Source organism: Dasypus novemcinctus, chromosome 29, assembly GCF_030445035.2.
Source record: "Dasypus novemcinctus isolate mDasNov1 chromosome 29, mDasNov1.1.hap2, whole genome shotgun sequence".
Lineage (NCBI taxonomy): Eukaryota > Metazoa > Chordata > Mammalia > Cingulata > Dasypodidae > Dasypus > Dasypus novemcinctus.
Genome location: NC_080701.1, coordinates 32,229,459 through 32,248,229, shown reverse-complemented (window position 1 = coordinate 32,248,229; position 18,771 = coordinate 32,229,459). Strand labels below are relative to the sequence as shown.

The 18,771-nt window shown below is 52.7% G+C and overlaps 1 protein-coding gene across 4 annotated transcripts in view; it reads left to right on the top strand.

Annotated features, from left to right (window-relative positions):
- GFRA2 (GDNF family receptor alpha 2) overlaps positions 1 to 18,771 on the top strand; it is a 109,832-nt gene that overhangs the window by 27,963 nt on the left and 63,098 nt on the right. For all 4 annotated transcript variants that reach the window (XM_058289810.2, XM_058289811.1, XM_058289813.2 and 1 more), the window contains one exon: positions 11,565 to 11,919. In XM_058289810.2, coding sequence (XP_058145793.1) covers positions 11,565 to 11,919 — 355 coding nt within the window. The remainder of the gene's footprint in view (positions 1 to 11,564; positions 11,920 to 18,771) is intronic.

Genomic DNA, 18,771 nt, shown 5'->3' with positions numbered 1-18,771 from the left:
GATAAGTGTATAGTGAAAGTTGTGAACAGACGTGCGTTTCATCACTCAGGGCTCCCATACAACACCCCATCACCAGTATCTTGGATTTTTGTGAAACGTTTGTTACAAATATGAAAGAGCATCGTCAAAGTATTACTACTAACTATAGCCCATATCTTACATTTGGTGTATTTTTTCCCCCAGCCTGCCTGATTATTAGCCCCCTGTATTAGCCAAAGGGGTGCTGATGCAAAATACCAGAAGCCTGCTGGCATTTATAAAGGGTATTTATTTGGGGTAGGAGCTTACAGATACCAGGTCATAAAGCATACGTCACTTCCCTCACCAAAGTCTATTTGGAGCAAGATGGCTGCCGACGTCTGCGAGGGCTCAGGCTTCCTGGGTTCCTTTCTTACAGGGTCTTGCTTCTCCATGGACTCAGCAACTCTGTTTTCTCCACAAGGTCAGCTGTAAACTATCAGGTGAACAGCTCTGTCTCTCTCCCTGGGTTTTCTGCTGTGTCTAAGGCGCCGTCTCTGTTCCTCTGTGTTCTCCTGGCGCAGGCCCTCTCTTCCTGGGGCTGGCTTCTCTTTCCTCTGTGCTGACTTCCTGGGGCTCCAGCTTAAGATTTCAGCATCAAACTCCAACATCAAAACTCCAACTTCAGAAACCCCCAACTCAGTCCCTTGCCATGTGTTTTATCTGTGAGTCCCCAACCCACCATGGGGTGGGACTCAATGCCCTAGTGACGTGGTCCAGTCAAAGCCCTAATCATAACTCAGTCAGGCCCAGGTACAGACCAGATTACAAACATAATCCAATATCTATTTTTGGAATTCATAACCATATTAAACTGCTATACCCCCTATATTAGTATTATGTATATTTTTTATAGTTCATGAGAGCACATTCTCATATTTGCTCTGTTAACCACAATCCACCACAGGATTTCTGTGTTATGCAGTCCCATGGTTTGTACAGCCCATTCAGTGTGTATACTCGGTGATTCTCATTGTCATCACAGAGTTGTGTTGCTATCACCTCAATTTTCATTAGGCTAAAAGGAAAAATAACATACCCCTTACACCTCCCGTTTTTGTCCATTAGAATTATTCTTTGCCATTGCTGCAGAAGTATTTCAGTATTACTGAAGTAACATACTTTTTCTTTTTTGTTGTTGAGGTACTAGGGGCTGGGGATTGAACCTGGGACCTTATATGTGGGAAGCTGGTGCTCAACCACCGAGCCACATCGACTTCCCTGAGTTTTTTTTTTTTTTTCTTCAGGAGGCACCAGGAACTCAACCTGGGACCTCCCGTGTGGGAGGCGGGCGCGCAACCATTCGAGCCACGTCCGCTCCCCGTGAACTAACACACTTTTATTTTATTTTATTTTTTTAAAAGATTTATTTATTTATTTATTTCTCTCCCTCCCCCACCTCGGTTGTCTGTTCTCTGTGTCTATTTGCTGCATCTTATTCTTTGTCCGATTCTGTTGTTGTCAGCGGCACGGGAATCTGTGTTTCTTTTTGTTGCTTCATCTTGCTGTGTCAGCTCTCCGTGTGGGCGGCACCATTCCTGGGCAGGCTGCACTTTCTTTCACGCTGGGCGGCTCTCCTTACGGGGTGCACTCCTTGCGCATGGGGCTCCCCTATGCGGGGGACACCCCCGTGTGGCAGGGCACTCCTTGCACGCATCAGCACTGCGCATGGGCCAGCTCCACACAGGTCAAGGAGGCCCGGGGTTTGAACCATGGACCTCCTATGTGGTAGACGGATGCCCTATCCACTGGGCCAAGTCCGCTCCCCCTAACACACTTTTATGTGGATACGTCCCGTGGTCTGGGAACTGAGTGGAGGCATTAGCGCCTGTAGTAGCCCACTGAATCTTTTTTTTTAATTCTTTTTTTTTAAAAGATACATAGATCACAAAAAATGTTACATTAAAAAATGTAAGAGGTTCCCACATACTCCATCCCCCACCCCCCCACTCCTTCCACAACAACAACCTCTTTCATCACTGTGGCACATTCATTGTATTTGGTGAATACACTTTGGAGCACTGCTGCACTGCATGGATTATTATAGTTTACATTATAGTTTACACTCTTCCCCAGCCCACTCAGTGGGTTATGGCGGATATATAATGTCTTGCATCTGTCCCTGCAATATCATTTAGGACAACTCCAAGACCCAAAAATGCCCCCACATCACATCGCTTCTTTCGTCTCCCTGCCCTCAGCAACTACCATGGCCACTTTCTCCAGATCAACTCTACGGCTTCTTCCATTACTAGTCACAGTAGTTTTATAGTAGAATAAAAGTAAGTCCACTCTAATCCATACTCTATTCCTCCATCTTGTGGACTCTGGGATGGTGATGTCCACGCCACCTCTAAATTGAGAGGGGGCTTAGATCCCACATGGCTGATGGATGCAATTCTCCTGCTTGGAGTTCCCTGGTCTTCTCGGTTTCCTGGTGTGGTGGTTGACCATCTTCACCTCCCTGTTAGCTGACCTAGGTAAGTCCAACAAACTGGGAGAGTAGGAGCTGCAGCTCTGCTGAGGCTCAGGGCCCAGCTGGCACATGGCCAGTCTAGAGATTCAAGTCTCCTGGGCATACATCAACCCCAGCACCAACCACAGGTTCAGTAAAAGTGACAGAAGAGGCATGTGTAGAGAGTTCACATCTGAATCCAAATCCATCACACTCAGGAGCACAAACTCCAAAGTAGGGCCCACTGACAAGGCACTGGACTCCAGGGCCAACTGCCATGAATCTTTAGCTTCGTCCTGCCATGTGGCAGAGCGGGTGTTGTAGCTTCATTTCACAGGGAAGTGAGTCTCAGAGAGGCTCCACGACTTGCACGAGCTGGCTCTGTCGGTGGCCCAGTCAGGTCCTCGAACTCCCTGGCAGCCTGAGCAGGGGCGCTTGTCCAGCTGCAAGAGGGAGAGACTCCGTCAAAGGGGAAGGTTTTCATTCGTTTGTTGATTTCACTCTCTGACGTTATTAGAGTGTAAGCCCCAGGAGGGCAGGAAACTTGTCAGATTTCTCCAGCCGTGGACAACTCCGTGGATGTTCAGGAAGTGGGGTGAGAGGAGTTGGGGGTGCTACACAGTGGGTGGCTTCCAGGAGTCTCTTCTCCTGACCCCTCCCTCCCCCCCATCGCCTCCCCCAGCTTCCCCCTCCAGCCCTGGCTTTTTCTGCCTCTCACTGTGACTTGCCTCTCTGCTTGCCCGTGGGCCTTGGGCACAGCCTCCTAATTATTTGATTGGCCTCCCTTTTGAAACTCTTCTCTGGGCTTCCATGAAAGCCCTGCCTCCTGATTGTCCACTCACCTCACCGCCTACTCCATTCCCAGGCTCTTTACTGGCGCCACTAAACGAGGGGCCCCAGAGCTCTGCCCTGGCCCCTTTCCTGTCTTTATTTTCACCCTGGGCCAAGGAGCCTCGTTTAGTCGTGGGGCTTTAAATAGCCTCTTTAGGTCATTATGCTCAGTTTTATGTCTCTAGCGCAGACTGCTCTCCTGAACTCCAGATTTGTTTATCCTTCTGCCTTTTCAGCATCCCTACGTGGGTCCTTAAAGGCATCTCACACTTAGGTGGAAAACGGCAGCATGGGATGAATTCTGTCCCTCCTTCCCTCCAAGTCTTTCTCAGTTCACTAACCGCCGTCCACCCAAGGGCTCTGCCAAACACCTAGGAGTTGTCCTTGATTTCTCTTTTTCTTTCCTTCCGCATCCAGCCCCTCCTGTTGGATTATCTCTACGTTTTATGCGTAATCTGCTGACTTTTCACTGACTTGAGGTCATCACCCCAGTCTAAGGCACCACCCTTTTCTACCAGGCTATTGCAACAGTCTTGGCCCTGGTCTCCTCTTTCGACCACTGCTCTTTCCCTGTCCCTTCCCCATGTTCAATCTCTCTTCCTTATGTCAACCAGGGTGGTCTTTCCAAACGACCCCTGACCCCCTTAAGGCTCTCCAAGCGCTTTACATCTTAGAATAAAACCCAGAGTTCTCACTCTGCTCTGCATGGTATCTCCGTGACCTCCCCTGAGCATCTCTCTGCCTTCCTCTCCATCTAACGTTTGCCTCGTGCAGGTTCCAGCCACTTGACCCTGTCCTCCGACTGTGAGCCTGCCAAGCCCATGCCTGCCTCGGGACCTTTGCCCGTGCTTTCCTTTTGTTGGGAATTCTCTTGCCTTGGCTGTTTTGCATGTTTCATATCTGCTCATCATTCTAGTCTGAAGTGATAGGTCACCTCGTGGTCACGGTCTTCTGACTTCCCTTCTTTTCTTTTGTGGCACTTACTGTATATGTTTATTACCATTTTCCTCTCCCTAGAACGAAAGCCCTGGAGATCAGCCGGATTTCTGGGGCCTGGCACCAAGTCGGTGCTAGGAAACATTTGTTGGCTGACGGCTGTAGGTTGTGGAGGCTGGTCTGGCCGTGAGTGCCTTGCAATGCGCACGTTGCTGAGTACGGACCCGCTGCACGTGATTGCACGGGACCATGGTACACTCCTTTCGGCCGTCATGGTTGGCCTGCGCTCTGGCTTGTAGGAACGGGTGGGACGAGGGGCGCGTTCCCAGTCCCTCCCTGCCCTCGGAGTCTGTCCACAGGTGTTTTGGGATGGGTGGGCAAAATGTAGAAGCCCATTTCTTTCAAGAACCTTCCTTTTCCAGGCAAGGAGACTGACAAGATGAGACACAGAGAGAGACCGGATCTGCCTGGGGTCTCACGTGGCTGGTGAAGGGGGGCCCAAGTTTCCTGAACGCCAGCTTAGTGGCAGCGCTCCAGAGCCTGGCACAGGGGCCCACCGTGGGCTCCAGGGCAGGCAGTGCCGGAAAGGGGAGTAGGGGCACGCGCCCAGCCCGCGGTTGTCTGGGAGGCCAGAGGGACACGGAAACACTCCTGGGTGCCCGTCGGCTTGGACGTGGGGGGATGGCGAGGGTCCTGTCCCTGCTTCCCCGGGCAGGCGCCTGCCCGTGACTGGAAAGCCTCCCCCTTGAGCCCGCTGGCTGGGTGGGCCTCTGGGCTTCTGCCGGGGGCGGGTTGAATGGGGTGGGGTGCGTGGGTGCGTTTGGGAGCGGGCCGTGGCCAGCTCAGCCTTCTAAGTCCTGGGTTCTCAGGCTTCGGAAGGCAGCACGGCGTCGCAGGGAGCTGGTTAAAACCAGATGCCTGGGCCCAGCCCCCGGGCCCCAGTGGGGGCGGCCTGGGATGGCCCGAGCTGCTGCGTGTAACGGGCTCCTGGAGGGATGCATGAGGCCACTGAGGTTACAGACCTCCGCTCCAAATCAGCCTCTTCCCTGCGAGTGGTGTGCACAGCCCAGGCTGCGGGTAGAGTGGGGCGCAGGAACAAATACTTCTCGTTCCATAGCAAGGCGTTTTCATATGCCGTGGAAAACCACAGAACTAACGTAGATGCTATTGTTTAGGACAATTCTGGGTCGGTATTGGAATTTTTAAAAGGGAGTCAAGTTAGTAAATCTAAACATTTCGTCTAAGTGGAGAATGAAAGTATTTAGGGAAAAAAATCCAGGGTTAGAACAGGGGGTACTTGTCATATGGCCAAAATCATATAGGTGGTGCTTGAGTGAAGTTGGGTTAACGTGGCTCTGTGGAAATGCCAGACAACTGTTTAAAAATTAGTGTCGGTTGGAAGAGCCTCACGTACCTGCCTGCTGGTGAGCCCCAGTGGGTGGGGCAGTGCCTCAGGGCGGCTCCCCCAGAGGCTCGTAGGGGGGCGAATGGAACGGGGAGCTGGAGCTTCAGGTTTGGAGCCTGCTGGCCTCCCACTGGCTGCGCTCCCCCTTGCCTTGCTCCCACTGAGAGCCTGTTGTCAGTGGGAGGAGGAGAAGGGAGGGGAAAATGAAGCCAAAGTCTGTCCCAGGGGCCGGGAGGATGAACTGACGACAGTTTTGGAAAGGGCCAAGCGTTGTCAAGTCTCTCCGCAGGCTCCCTGGGCAGCTGTTTATCATTTACTCCTTGGAGCATCTGACTCTCCCCCCCCTCCCCCCGTCTCCAGGGCAGGGGAGACCCACACGGGGCGGAAGTGGGAACACGGGGCTGGAGAGGGGCGGGGTGGGGCTCTCCTGCTGCCAGGCCCGGGATGCATTTCTAGCCCCCATGTCCCTCGCAGGCCTTGGGTGGTCTCTGATGGCTGTGCAGGGAGCGGGCAGGTGGCTAGGGCTCCTGGACTCCTCGTCGTGCCATTTGCACATTTTAGCTGGGGGCTGGCAGCCTGCAGCGGGGCGAGGATTGCATTTGGAAACCCTACCTCCCTTTTAAAGCAGAAGCCTCCTGGGTCCGATGGAGAAGAGCTTTGATGGACCGAGGCAGGGAGATGGATTTGAAAGCGCCCCCCCACCATTTCCCCAAACAAATGCGCATGCTCGGGCCACATGGGTGGGGGCGTTTCCATGGACTGCTCCCGAGGGCCAGGCTTCGTGCTGCACCCTCACGTGACCGTGGCATCGATGCTGAAACCTGCAGGTGGAGGCCTGCGTGGAGGAGGGGCTGGCGGGAGAGCCAGAGCGCAGGCATGCCCCTGGGGGCAGAGCGGGGTCCCCTACCTCTCCCACTCTTCCCCCCAGGACGACTGGAGGGGCCCCTTCCCAGAAACCAGGCAATTTCTGTTGCTGCGTTTCTTGATTGTTGTTTTTTTCTAGGAAATTTACCAAGTTTTGGCCCAGGGGTGTACATTTCCCATCCCCCAGCAGAAGCGTTCACTATTCAGGCTCCAAGTGGAAGCAACTGAGGCTATAATTATACCTGCATTAGCTCCAAACGTGCTGAGAGGAGCGGGAGCAGAGCACCTGGGGAAGCTCAGCGCGGCCACGGGCCTGAATTAGCCGGTGCCCGCCCGCGGTTGTCTCCCTGCTCCTCTCCGGGGCCCCTCCCCGGTGCTTCCACCTCACCTGGGCGCGGCTGCCTCTGTCTTCCTCCCGCCAGCCATCTTGACAGGTGCACGGCCTGGGAAAGATGCCTGGCTGCTCAGAGAGCCCCCTACCTGGAGGCGGGTCCCCCGGCACAGCCTTGGCATCGACCGGCGTTCCTAAGCCCTTGCCAGCGCTGGGGCGGCTTCGGGGCTGCGTGGGAGGCCACACGGCCTGCCGTGGCCGACAAGGCCCTGCCTTGGTGAGGGCCCTGCAGTCCCTCTCTGCGGTCTTCTCGGCTGTATGGAACTGCCTTTAGACCTCACAGCCGTGTCGCCCGCTGCTCCCTCGGCCGGGGCCTCTTCCTGCCTCTCTTGGCTTATTACCCATCCTTCGGGTTTCCACAGAGATGCCACTGCTTCCGTGGTGCCCGCCTCGGCCCCTCAAGTCTGGGCGGGGAGCTTCCCCCAGTGCTTCTCCAGCACCTGCGCTTCCCCAGTACAGTGCAGAACTTAGCGCTGGCATTGCCCGCTCCTCGTGCCCCCAGCCCTGTGCCAGGGTGGCGGGTTAGGGTCTGCGGAGGTGCCCACGTGGAGTGAAAGCTTGTTAACGGAATGACTAGGAACACAAGCCTGAGGCGGTTTCCCTGTCTGCCTTCCTGCCCCTTTTATGTCACGGAACAGGAAGCAGGGGTCTGTGGTTGGTTGGGGTGGGCGGCTCAGCCTCCACCCGCCGTCCCCTCCCGTCCTCTCCCGAGCCCCTCCGGGCTTTGGTCACGTTGATAAAACACAGTCTCACAGTGACCACTGCCTCTGTATCTGTTTTGCCTCCTTAACAATATTAGTTATTATTTTTTGAGCCCTTATTAAGTAGGCATTGTTCTAAGTACCTTTATTCTTTCATTCATCAAATATTTATTCAGCGCGTACCATGCTCCAGCTGTTCTGAGTATTGTGGATACAGCAGTGAGCACAGCAGACAGAGCATTTCCTAGAGCTTCCGATGGGATGCACACAAACAAATAAATACATACATGGTGTGGCAGACGGCGGCGAGAGTTGGGGGAAAATAAATGAGGTAAGGGGTAAAGAGAGTGACAGGGGAGGGGGTTGCTATTATGTATAGGTTGGTCAGGAAGGACTCAGGGCTAGGGCAGCATTTGAGCAGAGACCCTGTAGGTTTTGGGGTGGTTGGGGGGAAGCCTTCCAGGCAGAGCAAACAGCAAGTCCAAAGGCTTAGAGGCCAGGCCACGCTCGGCATGTTCTAGAAAAGGCAAGCTGGCCAGTGTGGCCAGAGTGGAGCGGAGTGAGCCAGGGAGAGAGAGGCATGAGATGAGGTCAGCAAAGGAAAGGGGTGCTGGCAAGTGAGAATATCGCATGAGCCAAAAGTGTCATTTAAAATTTTCTAGTGGCAACAGTAAAAAGGTGAAAAGATAGGGTAGAATGAATTTGAATGGTGCATTTGCTTAACCCAGTACTTCTACAATAGTATCGCTCCAGCACATAATCAATGTAAGAAACCTTTTTCTTTTACCAAGTTTGCAAAACCTGATGTGTATTTTCAAAATCTGGTATGTTCCTCTGGTTTCGCAGGAGCCACATTTCCAGCTTCAGCGGCCACATGCGCCCCGTGGCTGCTCTGTTAGAGTGCAGATAGAGAGCTCTGTGGGCCAGGCTAAGGACTTCTCTGCATGACGTTGGGAAGCTGGTCTAGTCTGCGAGGCTGCCAGAGTGGGCTGGCTGGTGCAATGGGGATTTATTAGCTTACAAGCTTACAGTTCTGAGACCGTGAAAATATCCACATGAAGGCATCCTCAAGGCGGTGCCTTCTTCCTGAGGATCAGCTGCCGAGAACCCTGGGCTCCTCTGTCACGTGGCGAGACACCTGGCAGCATCTTCTGGGCTCTCTCTTCTCTTCTGGGCTGTGTTGTTTTCTTCTGTGGCTTTCCTTTTCATCTGAATTTTTTTCTCTTATAAAGGACTCCAGTAAAAATGATTAAGGCTCACCCTGGGCCACACATTAACTGAAATAACCTAATCAGAAGGTCCATTGACCATTGGTCCACATCCACAGGAATGATTAAGAACATACTTTCCTGGGGTCTGTACAGCTTCAAACCGTCAAAGAAACTAATGGGCAATTTGAGGCCCAGGAGTGACAACTGCCTGCCTTAGGCCTCGGAAGTTTTGCTTCACTTTGCTGTGATGAGAGAAGACTATTATGGGATAGGCATGCAAGGGCAGAGCAGGGCAACCAGTAAGGAGACTCCAGGCAAGCAGTGGTGGCAGCTTGGACGAAGGTGGTAGCAGTGACGGTGGTGAGGAATGGTTGGGTTCTGGGTATATTTTGAGGTTTTCCCGATATGGAGCGTGGATGAGAGAAGAGTCAAGCAAGTGCCAAGAATTTTGGCTTGAGTTGCCAAAAGGACGCCGTTGTTCTCAGCAGGACAGGGAAGATGGTGGTGGTGGGGGGCAAGCTTGGGGGCCAGCAGGGGTTCGGCTTTGGCCATGCTGGGTTTGAGGTGCGAGTATTAGCCTTTCAGGGTGGGGTGTTGAGTAGTCATGGGATGGATGTGTCTGGAGTTCAGGGGACGGGCCTGTCCTGGAGAGAGGAGTTTGGGATTTGATAGCACATTGATGGTATTTAAGGCTGGGAGATGAGATGAGGCCCCTAGGGAGGGGGTGCATGGAGAGAAGAGGAGGACTGAGCTCTGGGGGAGGAGAACAAGGGCCCAGCAGAGGAAGGAGACTCCAGGGAGGTAGCGGGAAGGCACAGGGAGAGTAGCCAGCAGGTGAGGGGTCAGGCAGGAGGGCGTGATCAGATGCTGCTGATGGGCTAGGACTCCAGAGCCTTGGCCAGAGGCGTTTGTGTGGAGAGGTGAGATGCCCGGCTGAAGTGGGCTCGAGAGAACACGGGAGAGAAACAAGACGGAGGGTGTAGAGAAACTCACTTGAGAGGTTTTGCTTTAAAGGAGAGCAGAACAAGTAGGTGGTAGCTTGGGGGGTATATGGCCACGAGGAGGTCTTTCTTATTTTTTAAGATGAACGATATGGTCAGTACTAGGAATGACCTACTAGAAATGATAAAATTATGATGTGGGAGAGAACAGATTAACCCGAGGTATCTCATTTATGCTCAACAATCGTAAGAGGTAGGTGCTATTGTACAGTTAAGGAAACTGAGGCAAAGGAAGGTTCGGTGATTTGCCTAAGGTCCTACAGCAGACGAGTAGCAGGGCGGGAGTCGGACTCGGCTGGTTCAGTTCTGGAAGGCCCAGTCTTAGCCACTGTGCTGTGCGCTGCCTCTAGCGGGAAATACGAGCTCTTCAAGACTGGAACCGCCCTTAGATGCAACACAGCACCTGGCAGAGGTGGGACTGAAAGATCTTTTATGGTCAAGGGTGAGAGCATCGGAGCTGTGTGCTCAGTGCTGGGCTGGCTGGTGGGAGGGACAGCACGGCCTCTGCCTGCCTCCTCCGGTGGGGACCTGTGCAGGGAGGGGATGCTCAGTCAATACTGAACAGCGTTTGTTGGGTGGATGGGGAATGAATAAAAAGCCTACAGCTCGTCATTAAGCCTAAGCCCACGACACACTCAGCACTGACCTGTGATCTGGTTTTGGCTCTGGCTTGCTACCAGTGTGCAGGCTGACCTTGAGGAAGCCACTTGCCCTCTTGGGGCCCCTGTTCCTTATCTATGAAATAAAGAGGCCTGGTGAGATGTTCTCCCCATGCTCCTTCCATCCAGGCCTCACCAGAGTGTCTCAGGAGGGGACGTGCAGATTTCACTCCCACCTCCCCTCCCTCCTGCTGTCAGCAAGGTGGCCAAGGGGGGTCAGCTGGCGGCGGAGGGCCGAGTGGCCCTGGACCGTGTATTCTCAGAATAGCTGAGACTTAGGGGGTGGAGGCAACCACAGGGGAGCCAACGTGATTTCCAGGAGTCCTCCTTCTGCCCAAGGTGTCCACTCCAGGGGCAGCATGGGTCCACGCCAAAGTCCTGGCGTCCCTGCTCTTTGGTTGGTTCTGGGCCTTAGCCTTGACCTCACAGTCCTGGGACTTCAGCCCGAGCTTCCTTTTCAGGCCAGTGGACGCTCCTCCACTGCCCTGGGGCACGGTCTTGGTGGTTACAGGGGGTTACAGTGAGGATGGTGGTGGGGTGCTATTGGCATGTAGGCGCAGGGAAGCTGAAGGTCCTGGAATGAAGGGCTGTCCCAGCCCCAGGTGCTGGTGGCACTGCTCGAGTGTGCTGCTGGGCCAAGCGGCATGTGGTTTGTGAGCAGCAGGGCAGGAGCTCAGGAGCTCTGGGGCCAGTTTTGGCTCAGCTGCCACCTAGTTGTGCCATCTTGAGCCATTTTCCCTTTATTTCACCATTTCCCCCTTTTGTAAGTGGAACCACTGTTGCTTGTGATAAGTTTTTAATGAAACTTCGGGTAGATCCGCACCATCATCATAGCTCCCCTTAGGTACAGCTCACCTGGCCAGGTGCGTCCTGAGCGCTTTCTGGGTCTACATGCTCACTCATTTCTTCCTCACCCCAGCCTTGTGAGGTTGGTCCTATTAAGTTACCCCTTTTGCAGACAAGGAGAGTGAGGCAGAGAGAGCATGTGGAAGCAAACTGAGCAGCGGGAGGTGTTCCCCAGGGGGGCGGGCAGCCAAGTTCTCCAACGTGCCCGTGCGGGCCTCTGACCCGCTCTCTTCCTTCCGCCTCCAGGGACAGGGGCAGACCCGGCAGTCAGTGTCAAGAGCAACCACTGCCTGGATGCCGCCAAGGCCTGCAACCTGAACGACAACTGCAAGAAGCTGCGCTCCTCCTACATCTCCATCTGCAACCGCGAGATCTCGCCCACCGAGCGCTGCAACCGCCGCAGGTGCCACAAGGCCCTGCGCCAGTTCTTCGACCGCGTGCCCAGCGAGTACACCTACCGCATGCTCTTCTGCTCCTGCCAAGACCAGGCGTGCGCTGAGCGCCGCCGGCAGACCATCCTGCCCAGCTGCTCCTACGAGGACAAGGAGAAGTCCAACTGCCTGGACCTCCGCGGCGTGTGCCGGACCGACCACCTGTGCCGGTAAGCCTGGCTCCCTGCCCCGCTGCGGCTCTGGAGGGCGTCGGTGGGCTCCTGCTCTCGTGGCTTGCTCGGTATTCCTCCTTCCCTGCATCCCCCGCCTGGGGGTCATTGCATTTTGACCTTGGACCTGGCAAAAAAAAAAATGTCAGCAGGTTAAAACTAACTTGGATGTGTGCAAAATGAATCGTCCTCCACTCTTCCGTTCATCCATCCGTCCATCCACCCACCCACCTACTCATTCATTTATTTGGCGGATGATTATTGTTGGCCTAGTGTGTGCCTGGCCTCCTGCTAAGCACAGAGAAGGAACTGAGGTAGACAACTCAAAGGGCTTACAGTGTAAAACTGTAGACTCCTGGAGCCTTGGAATGAAAAGGTACCTTCAAAGAATTAAGTCCCCCCTCTAAAGGAAGCCCCCTCCAAATATGCCAGCAGAGGTCATGGGCAGTTGGCACAGGAGCTCTCATTTTTTTTTTTTTTTTTTAAAATTTTATTTTTATTTTTTTAATTTTTTTAATGGTTTACATATGGTTTATTTTTTTTTTCTTTTTCCACCCCCCAGTTTTCCCTATTAACATTTTAAAAAAATATTTATTTATTATTATTATTTTTTAATTACATTAAAAAAAATATATGAGGTCCCATTCAACCCCACCGCCCCCGCCCCCCACTGCCCCCACAGCAACACTCTCTCCCATCATCATGACACATCCATTGCATCTGGTAAGTTCATCTCTGAGCATCACTGCACCCCATAGTCAATGGTCCACATCATAGCCCAGACTCTCTCACGTTCCATCCAGTGGGCCCTGGGGGGATCTACAGTGTCCCGTAATTGTCCGTGAAGCACCACCCAGGACAACTCCACGTCCCGAAAACGCCAGGGAGCTCTCATAAATCCAAGAGGTGGCTCAGTCGTACTGAGAGAGGAACCAGTATGGGTTGGATTCTCATAGTTCTGGATTTGAATCCTGACTTCACCTTTTACCAGTTGTGTGTCTTTGAGCCAGTTTTTGAATTTCCTCTTTCCTATCACTTGTGAATAGGGAGTAAAAATACCCATATCACAGGGTTATTGTGAGGATTAGATTCCGTGTGTCCAGAGCTTAGCACAGAGCCTGGCATATAGTAAATGTTCAATAAACCTAGCCTAATTATTAGCAAGGTTTTCCTTTTTTGTTATAGGGAGTTGAAATTCACCTCTTCAAAATTCTAATTTTTACCTTGTTGGTTAACCATTCACTGAGACCCTATTGTGTGCAGAGCTTGATTCCAAGCCCTGAAAATGCAGAGGTGAACATGCTGCTTTCCCTAGAGCACTCAATCCAGAAGGAGAAACAGACCAGGAAGGCAGCAGTCACAGTTCAGTGAGGCTAGGGCTGTTGCTCTTGGAGATGGGAGCACGGAGAAGCAGCACAAGCCTCAACTGGGGTTCCAGAGGAGCCTTGCAAAGTGGGAAGGAGAAGGCCAGGAATGAGTCAACTGGAAAAGCTTTGTGGGAAGGCTGGAGGGTAGAGACCTGGGCTTAGGGGAAACTGCCGTGGTGGGCAAGCACAGTATCCTTGAGCTGGGGAGGCTGCCGTAGAAACGGGTCACACTAGATACTGGTGTTTATAGATTGCCGATTCTATATCAGGCAATATTCTCAAGGCTTTATGTGGTTTATCTCATGGACTGCTTGTATCAAAGGGATGAGGTAAGTGCTTTGTCATCTTTGTTGGCCCAGTGAGGAAACGGGACACACAAAGGTTATGTACCTTGCCTCAAGCCCCACAGCTCATACATTTTGGAGCTAGGACTCGAGCCCACCTAGTCTGGCTACACATTCTTAATCACTGTACTGTATTGCTTTCCTTCTAGTACAGCCCATTGACTTGGGCTGACAGTGGCTGAGGGATGGAAAAAGTGGATCGTTCCAGAGATGGTTGGAACTGACTGAAAGTTCCTGAAGCAGGAACCATTTGTGTCTTCTTTACTCCACACCTGAGTTCTGCCCATGGAGCCTGGCGCCTGGCCAGCTCTTTGCAAGCACTGGTTGCATGGAACATCAAAGGCGACTGCTGTGGTTCCTGCTCTGAATTACTGTGCAGTGATGGAGCCCTTCAGTGGGGCGTGGTGGTGGACGTGCTGCATTTGAGGTGCCGGTGGGGCATCCCATGGCCCTGTCTTGGCAGGGGGTGGCATTTGGACGTGTGGTTCTGGAGCCCAGAAAAGAGCCTGGAGTGGAGATGGGCTTGGAGTTTGTTGGGCACCTTGTTGGTGATTAAAGCCACAAGAGCGAATGAGATGGTGAGCGGAAGGTTGGAAGAGCCCAGGCTGGATTTGGGCATTCTCCGTGTTGAGTCGATAAGTGGGGCCACTGGTGTGGACGGCGAGGACAGACGTCTGCTAGAAAGCCCAGTACTTAAGGGAGGGGTGAAGGAAGTGGAGTCTGAGAAGGGCAGGCTGGGGAGGTTAAAGGACAACCGGGAGAGAGTGGGTCGGAAACCAGAGGAGGAAGAGGATTCTGAAGGAGGCTGTGACTGACGTGGCACCTCACAAAGCGTGTGTGCGTGTGTGCATGTGCACATTGTGTGCTTGTGCGCAGGACCCTTTGGAGGGCACTGTAGGTCAATGGAGTGGAGGGCGAAAGCCAGTTGCAGGGAGGCCAAGGTGTGGCAGGAGGAGAGAAATAGAGGCAGTGGTATACAGCCCCTGCTTGGAAGGAATGGGGAACTGGGGGTGGGGGGAGGCTTTCCTTGCAACGTGGGAGAGCTGGGACCTGCTTGTACACCGAAGGGGAAGTGCAACTTCGTGTGGTTTGGAAAACAAGTGCTCCTGGAGTTCAGAGAGGGGATTGGTCCCAGGGGCCCGCTGTAGGGTGCGGGGAGAGCTTTGTGAAGAAGGTCGGCTTTTCTGTCTTGCTTATTTTAAGCAAGACTCACAGCTTATCGCCTACAAAAACCGATTGTGGTGATTTAAAATAAAACTATGCATGCAGTAATAGAATGCCTAGAAATAGAAACCGAGAGCCTTCAAGAGGAGGAAACACATGCGGCCACTCTGTAATCCAGCAGAGGTAGCTTGAGCCCCGAGCTTCCGGGTGGCTGAGGTCAAAGGGGAAGCTTGATGGACCATGCAACTCCCAAAGCATGGTAGCTGGGAGCCTCCAGCATCCTCAAATGAGACACATCGCTGCTTGTTCCAAGGGTTAAAATGACCATGTCCAGGAGGCTCTTGCACGGTGTGAGTGGAATGACAAGGGAAAGGGGCTTGAAGTGAAGACCAGGATGAGTCCGAGCCCAGTGGTGGCAACGCTGCTTTCAGAGCTCCACACATCTGTGTGGGTGAGCTGTCCCCGCAAAGCGGGGAACGCAGGGGACCTGGGGTCAAGCCCCACTTCCGTATCTGAATAGGAGCCTTGAGCAGAGATGCGACGTAAACCTCAGCATCCACTCTATTCGTATTGTTTTAAGGGGCCTGTGGCTCTGAGTGACATGGGCGAGTTGAGAGACGGGCGAGCTTGGTGGCTTGGAGAAGGGCTGTGTCTGCTGACAGAGCCAGAGGGTTTCCCACTCCCCAATAATGGGGGAGGCCAGGAACAGCAAACTCCAGTGATAAACTTGAAAATGTGGATCCAGAAAGGGTGTTTAAATGATACTAAGGGTTGGGAGAACCAGGGACTGAGAATTCCTAGGACCTAAGGGTTGGCATTTTTGGAGAAGCACTGCTTCCAAGCCTTGGATGTGAATTTAATGATAGCAACTCTAGGACCCACACAGCGTACAGCTGCTGAATTAGGCCCACAGTTCGCCTTGTGTGGCCTGGGGTCATGAGACTTTCCATTTACTCCAAGGACGTTTTCCTTCAAGCCCATCTCTTCCTGACTCCCATGCCACCCAACACAGGGATCCACGTGCAGATTTAGAGAACGACCCTGGAAGTGGCGGGACGAGAAGGGGGGTGGAAGCTGCTGGGAGCCTGGGGGAGTGCTGCAGTGTGGTGAAGCATGCTTTAGGGCTGAGGCTCGAGGTGGGGGCGAGAGGTGCTGGGAGTAGAGACAGAGACGCAGAGACGACGGCTGGGTGGTGGAGTGGTTGCTGGGGTGCCCCGGAGCCTGGGAGCTTGCCTTCTGTCCTCGTTCTGCCCCTCTTTTCTTGGAGGGGCCACTTCACCCTTCCTTACCATGGTGTCTCCATTGATCCAGTAAGGATTATCCACCAAGTTAGTTGTGTCCCTTCTAGTTCTTCGGTTCTGATTCTATCAAAGTCGTTTTCCAGTCTGCCTTTGCCCCCTGCTCCTGCCCTCTCCACTTTGAGGTTATATCCCTGGAGAGATGAGTTCTTGCTGTGAAAGATGACCAGAGAAGCCTCCTCGGGGTGGATGGCGTGGGAAGATGTGCTGGAAAGACCGTCCTGCCAAGTCCTCCAAGGGGCCTGCCTGGCAGCAGAGGAGCTGTCTTCTTCTTGTGTGTTTGAGGCCTGCCTTCCTGACCACTGCACTGCTGTCCTCATGCCCCATGTCCAGCGGCCTTGTGGGTGCCCATCCCCAGCACCAGGAGGCTCAAGGTGGCTCGAGATGGGGCATCTGGAGAACAGAGAGCCTGGACTTTGTTCTCCCCTCTGCCCCGGGCAGGGGTGCTTGTCCGTCTCCTCTCAGGCCTGGCTTCCTCCTGGCTGGGGCCTCTCCTGGATCCTCAGGGCCAGGACCAGGTGGAGAACTTCACCTTGAACATGGGGGAGCCCGTGCCATGTGTGTGGGACAGGAAATGGAGACTCTGTACCCTCCCTTTGCTGGATACGTTAACGAATGCAGTTGGCCTTGATGTGGATTATGGAAGACCCTGTCTGGGGCCTAATTCTTTAGGAACGAGGCCGCGTCCTTGGGCCTCTCCCCAGGACGCAGCTGGTGCTCCAGTGCCGAAGCTCCCAGGCCTGAGCCTGGTCCCTCTGGCTCCTGCCTTCTGCTGGGGGACTCGGCTCAGCGTTGCCTGAGCTTCTTGCTGAGCGAATTTCAGCCCAGCATTCTTGGGGGGCAACTCTGTCCTAGTTCACCTGTCCTGGCATTATATTAAAGCAAGACCATCGACTTGCTGTAAGGCACACCTGGTGGCGGGCCTAATGCATCACCCGCGTAGTATTTAACAGACTCCACTCCTCTGTCTTATTAAACGTCACTAACGATCAAGTGCTGGAGGCTTGCTTTGATCTGGGGTTTGGCTTAGAATAAGGATATCTTCTTCCTGGGGCCTGGAGCTTATTGGAAGCACTTCTGAATCTTCCCATCACCCTTTGGACCAGGGTCAGTTTGGGGCCAGGGTCAGGGATGGAGCTTCTGGGATTGGAAACTGCCCATAGTGCCAACTGGTTTTGAAGTTGCGTCCTCAGAGACCGGGCTCTGCCTTTTGGTTTTTGTCTGGGTCACATGTGCTTTTTGTGCTTTTTGACTTAAGTTAGGGAGAATCTGGGAAAGATCATGAGTGGCTTTTACTTTAAAAAACCTTCTGTTATCGAGTCTGGAAAACCCAGAAAATTGCTTGGAATGAATTCATAAAATTTGGTGGGATTCTTTCTCTCTTGTCCCCCCCTACCTTAAAAAAAATTTTTTTTTTTAAAACAGTCTTTTAATTTCTATCTCTACCCTGTCAGGCTACATTCATTGCAAGGATGGTCTCAGATTTGTTTGGGTATGCGGTAGTGTTGGGGGGTTGTGGAAAGGTTGATTCCATTGTCCTGTAAACGGTGTCCCTTGGAAGGCTCATTTAGAAGAGGCCCTCTGAAATGGCTTGTTTCTCTTGGTCTGCCAAGAGTATATAAATAACTCCTTGCTGGCCCTGTGCCACATCCTGGGCTGTAATTGAACCTCTGGGTGCTGAGGATGTGTATCAGTAGATTCCAGCCTGCGGCTACCCTGGCAGCCTGAGCGCCTTGGTGCCATGGTTGTTGTCCTCAGCAGAGAGGGTTGTTTCCAAAGCAGAGTTGGGCTCCCTCTCACTGCAAGGCTCTCCTCAGAGAGCCCTTTTAGCGAACCTTCCTCTTGTCTAAGTTGGTGAGTGTCCAATATCTTCAGGCAGTGTAGATGAATGAATCGTGGTTTTGATTCTCAGCTCCTTGGGACTGTCCCACAGCTTCTTTTTGAGTTTCCGTGGAATTCTGTGGCTGATGACTTCAGCAGGTTGTCTCTAAATGGCAGCAAAGAAATATCTGAGTAGGGATGGGTGGGCTGTGGAACTCTCAAGCCTTCATTTCCTTTAAAGAAGAGATCCTTGACTATCTGGAAATTACATGCAGAGCTTTATGTGTATTTTCTTTTTTTCCCTTTTTTAAATTAAAAAAGTTTATGTGTATTTTCTAGAGAGAAACTCATTGCATTCATTAGATTCTTAAAGGCTTCCTTGATCTCCCAAAACGTAAGAACATCTACCTTCTGTAATGGATGGCTAGGAGTGACTGTCCAGAGAAGGATTGTGAATCTGCCTCCTGGCTCAGTAGCAAAGAGGGCTGTGATCGATTAGTGATGCCTGCCATGGGCATGGGAGAGGCAGAATCGATAGACTGCTGGAACCCAGCCAGTCATTCCTGGGGCGAGGGGTTCTCCAGGAGCAGGAGGAAAGGGGGGATGTCTTGTGACCATTCCTTTATTTATTTGGCAAACACTGATTCATCATCCTCTCTGGGCTAGGCATTATGTTAGGAATTGGAGATTTAATGATAAAGTAGGTAGAGGTCTTTGCCCCCATGGTTCTTACAAACTAGTGACAGGGCCTTGTGTTTATGACCTCTGCAAGGAGACTGGAGCCACATTATAAATTAAATGATAGCATTTCCACTCAGATGTTCATAAAAATTCCAATTTTACTCTGCTATCTACCAA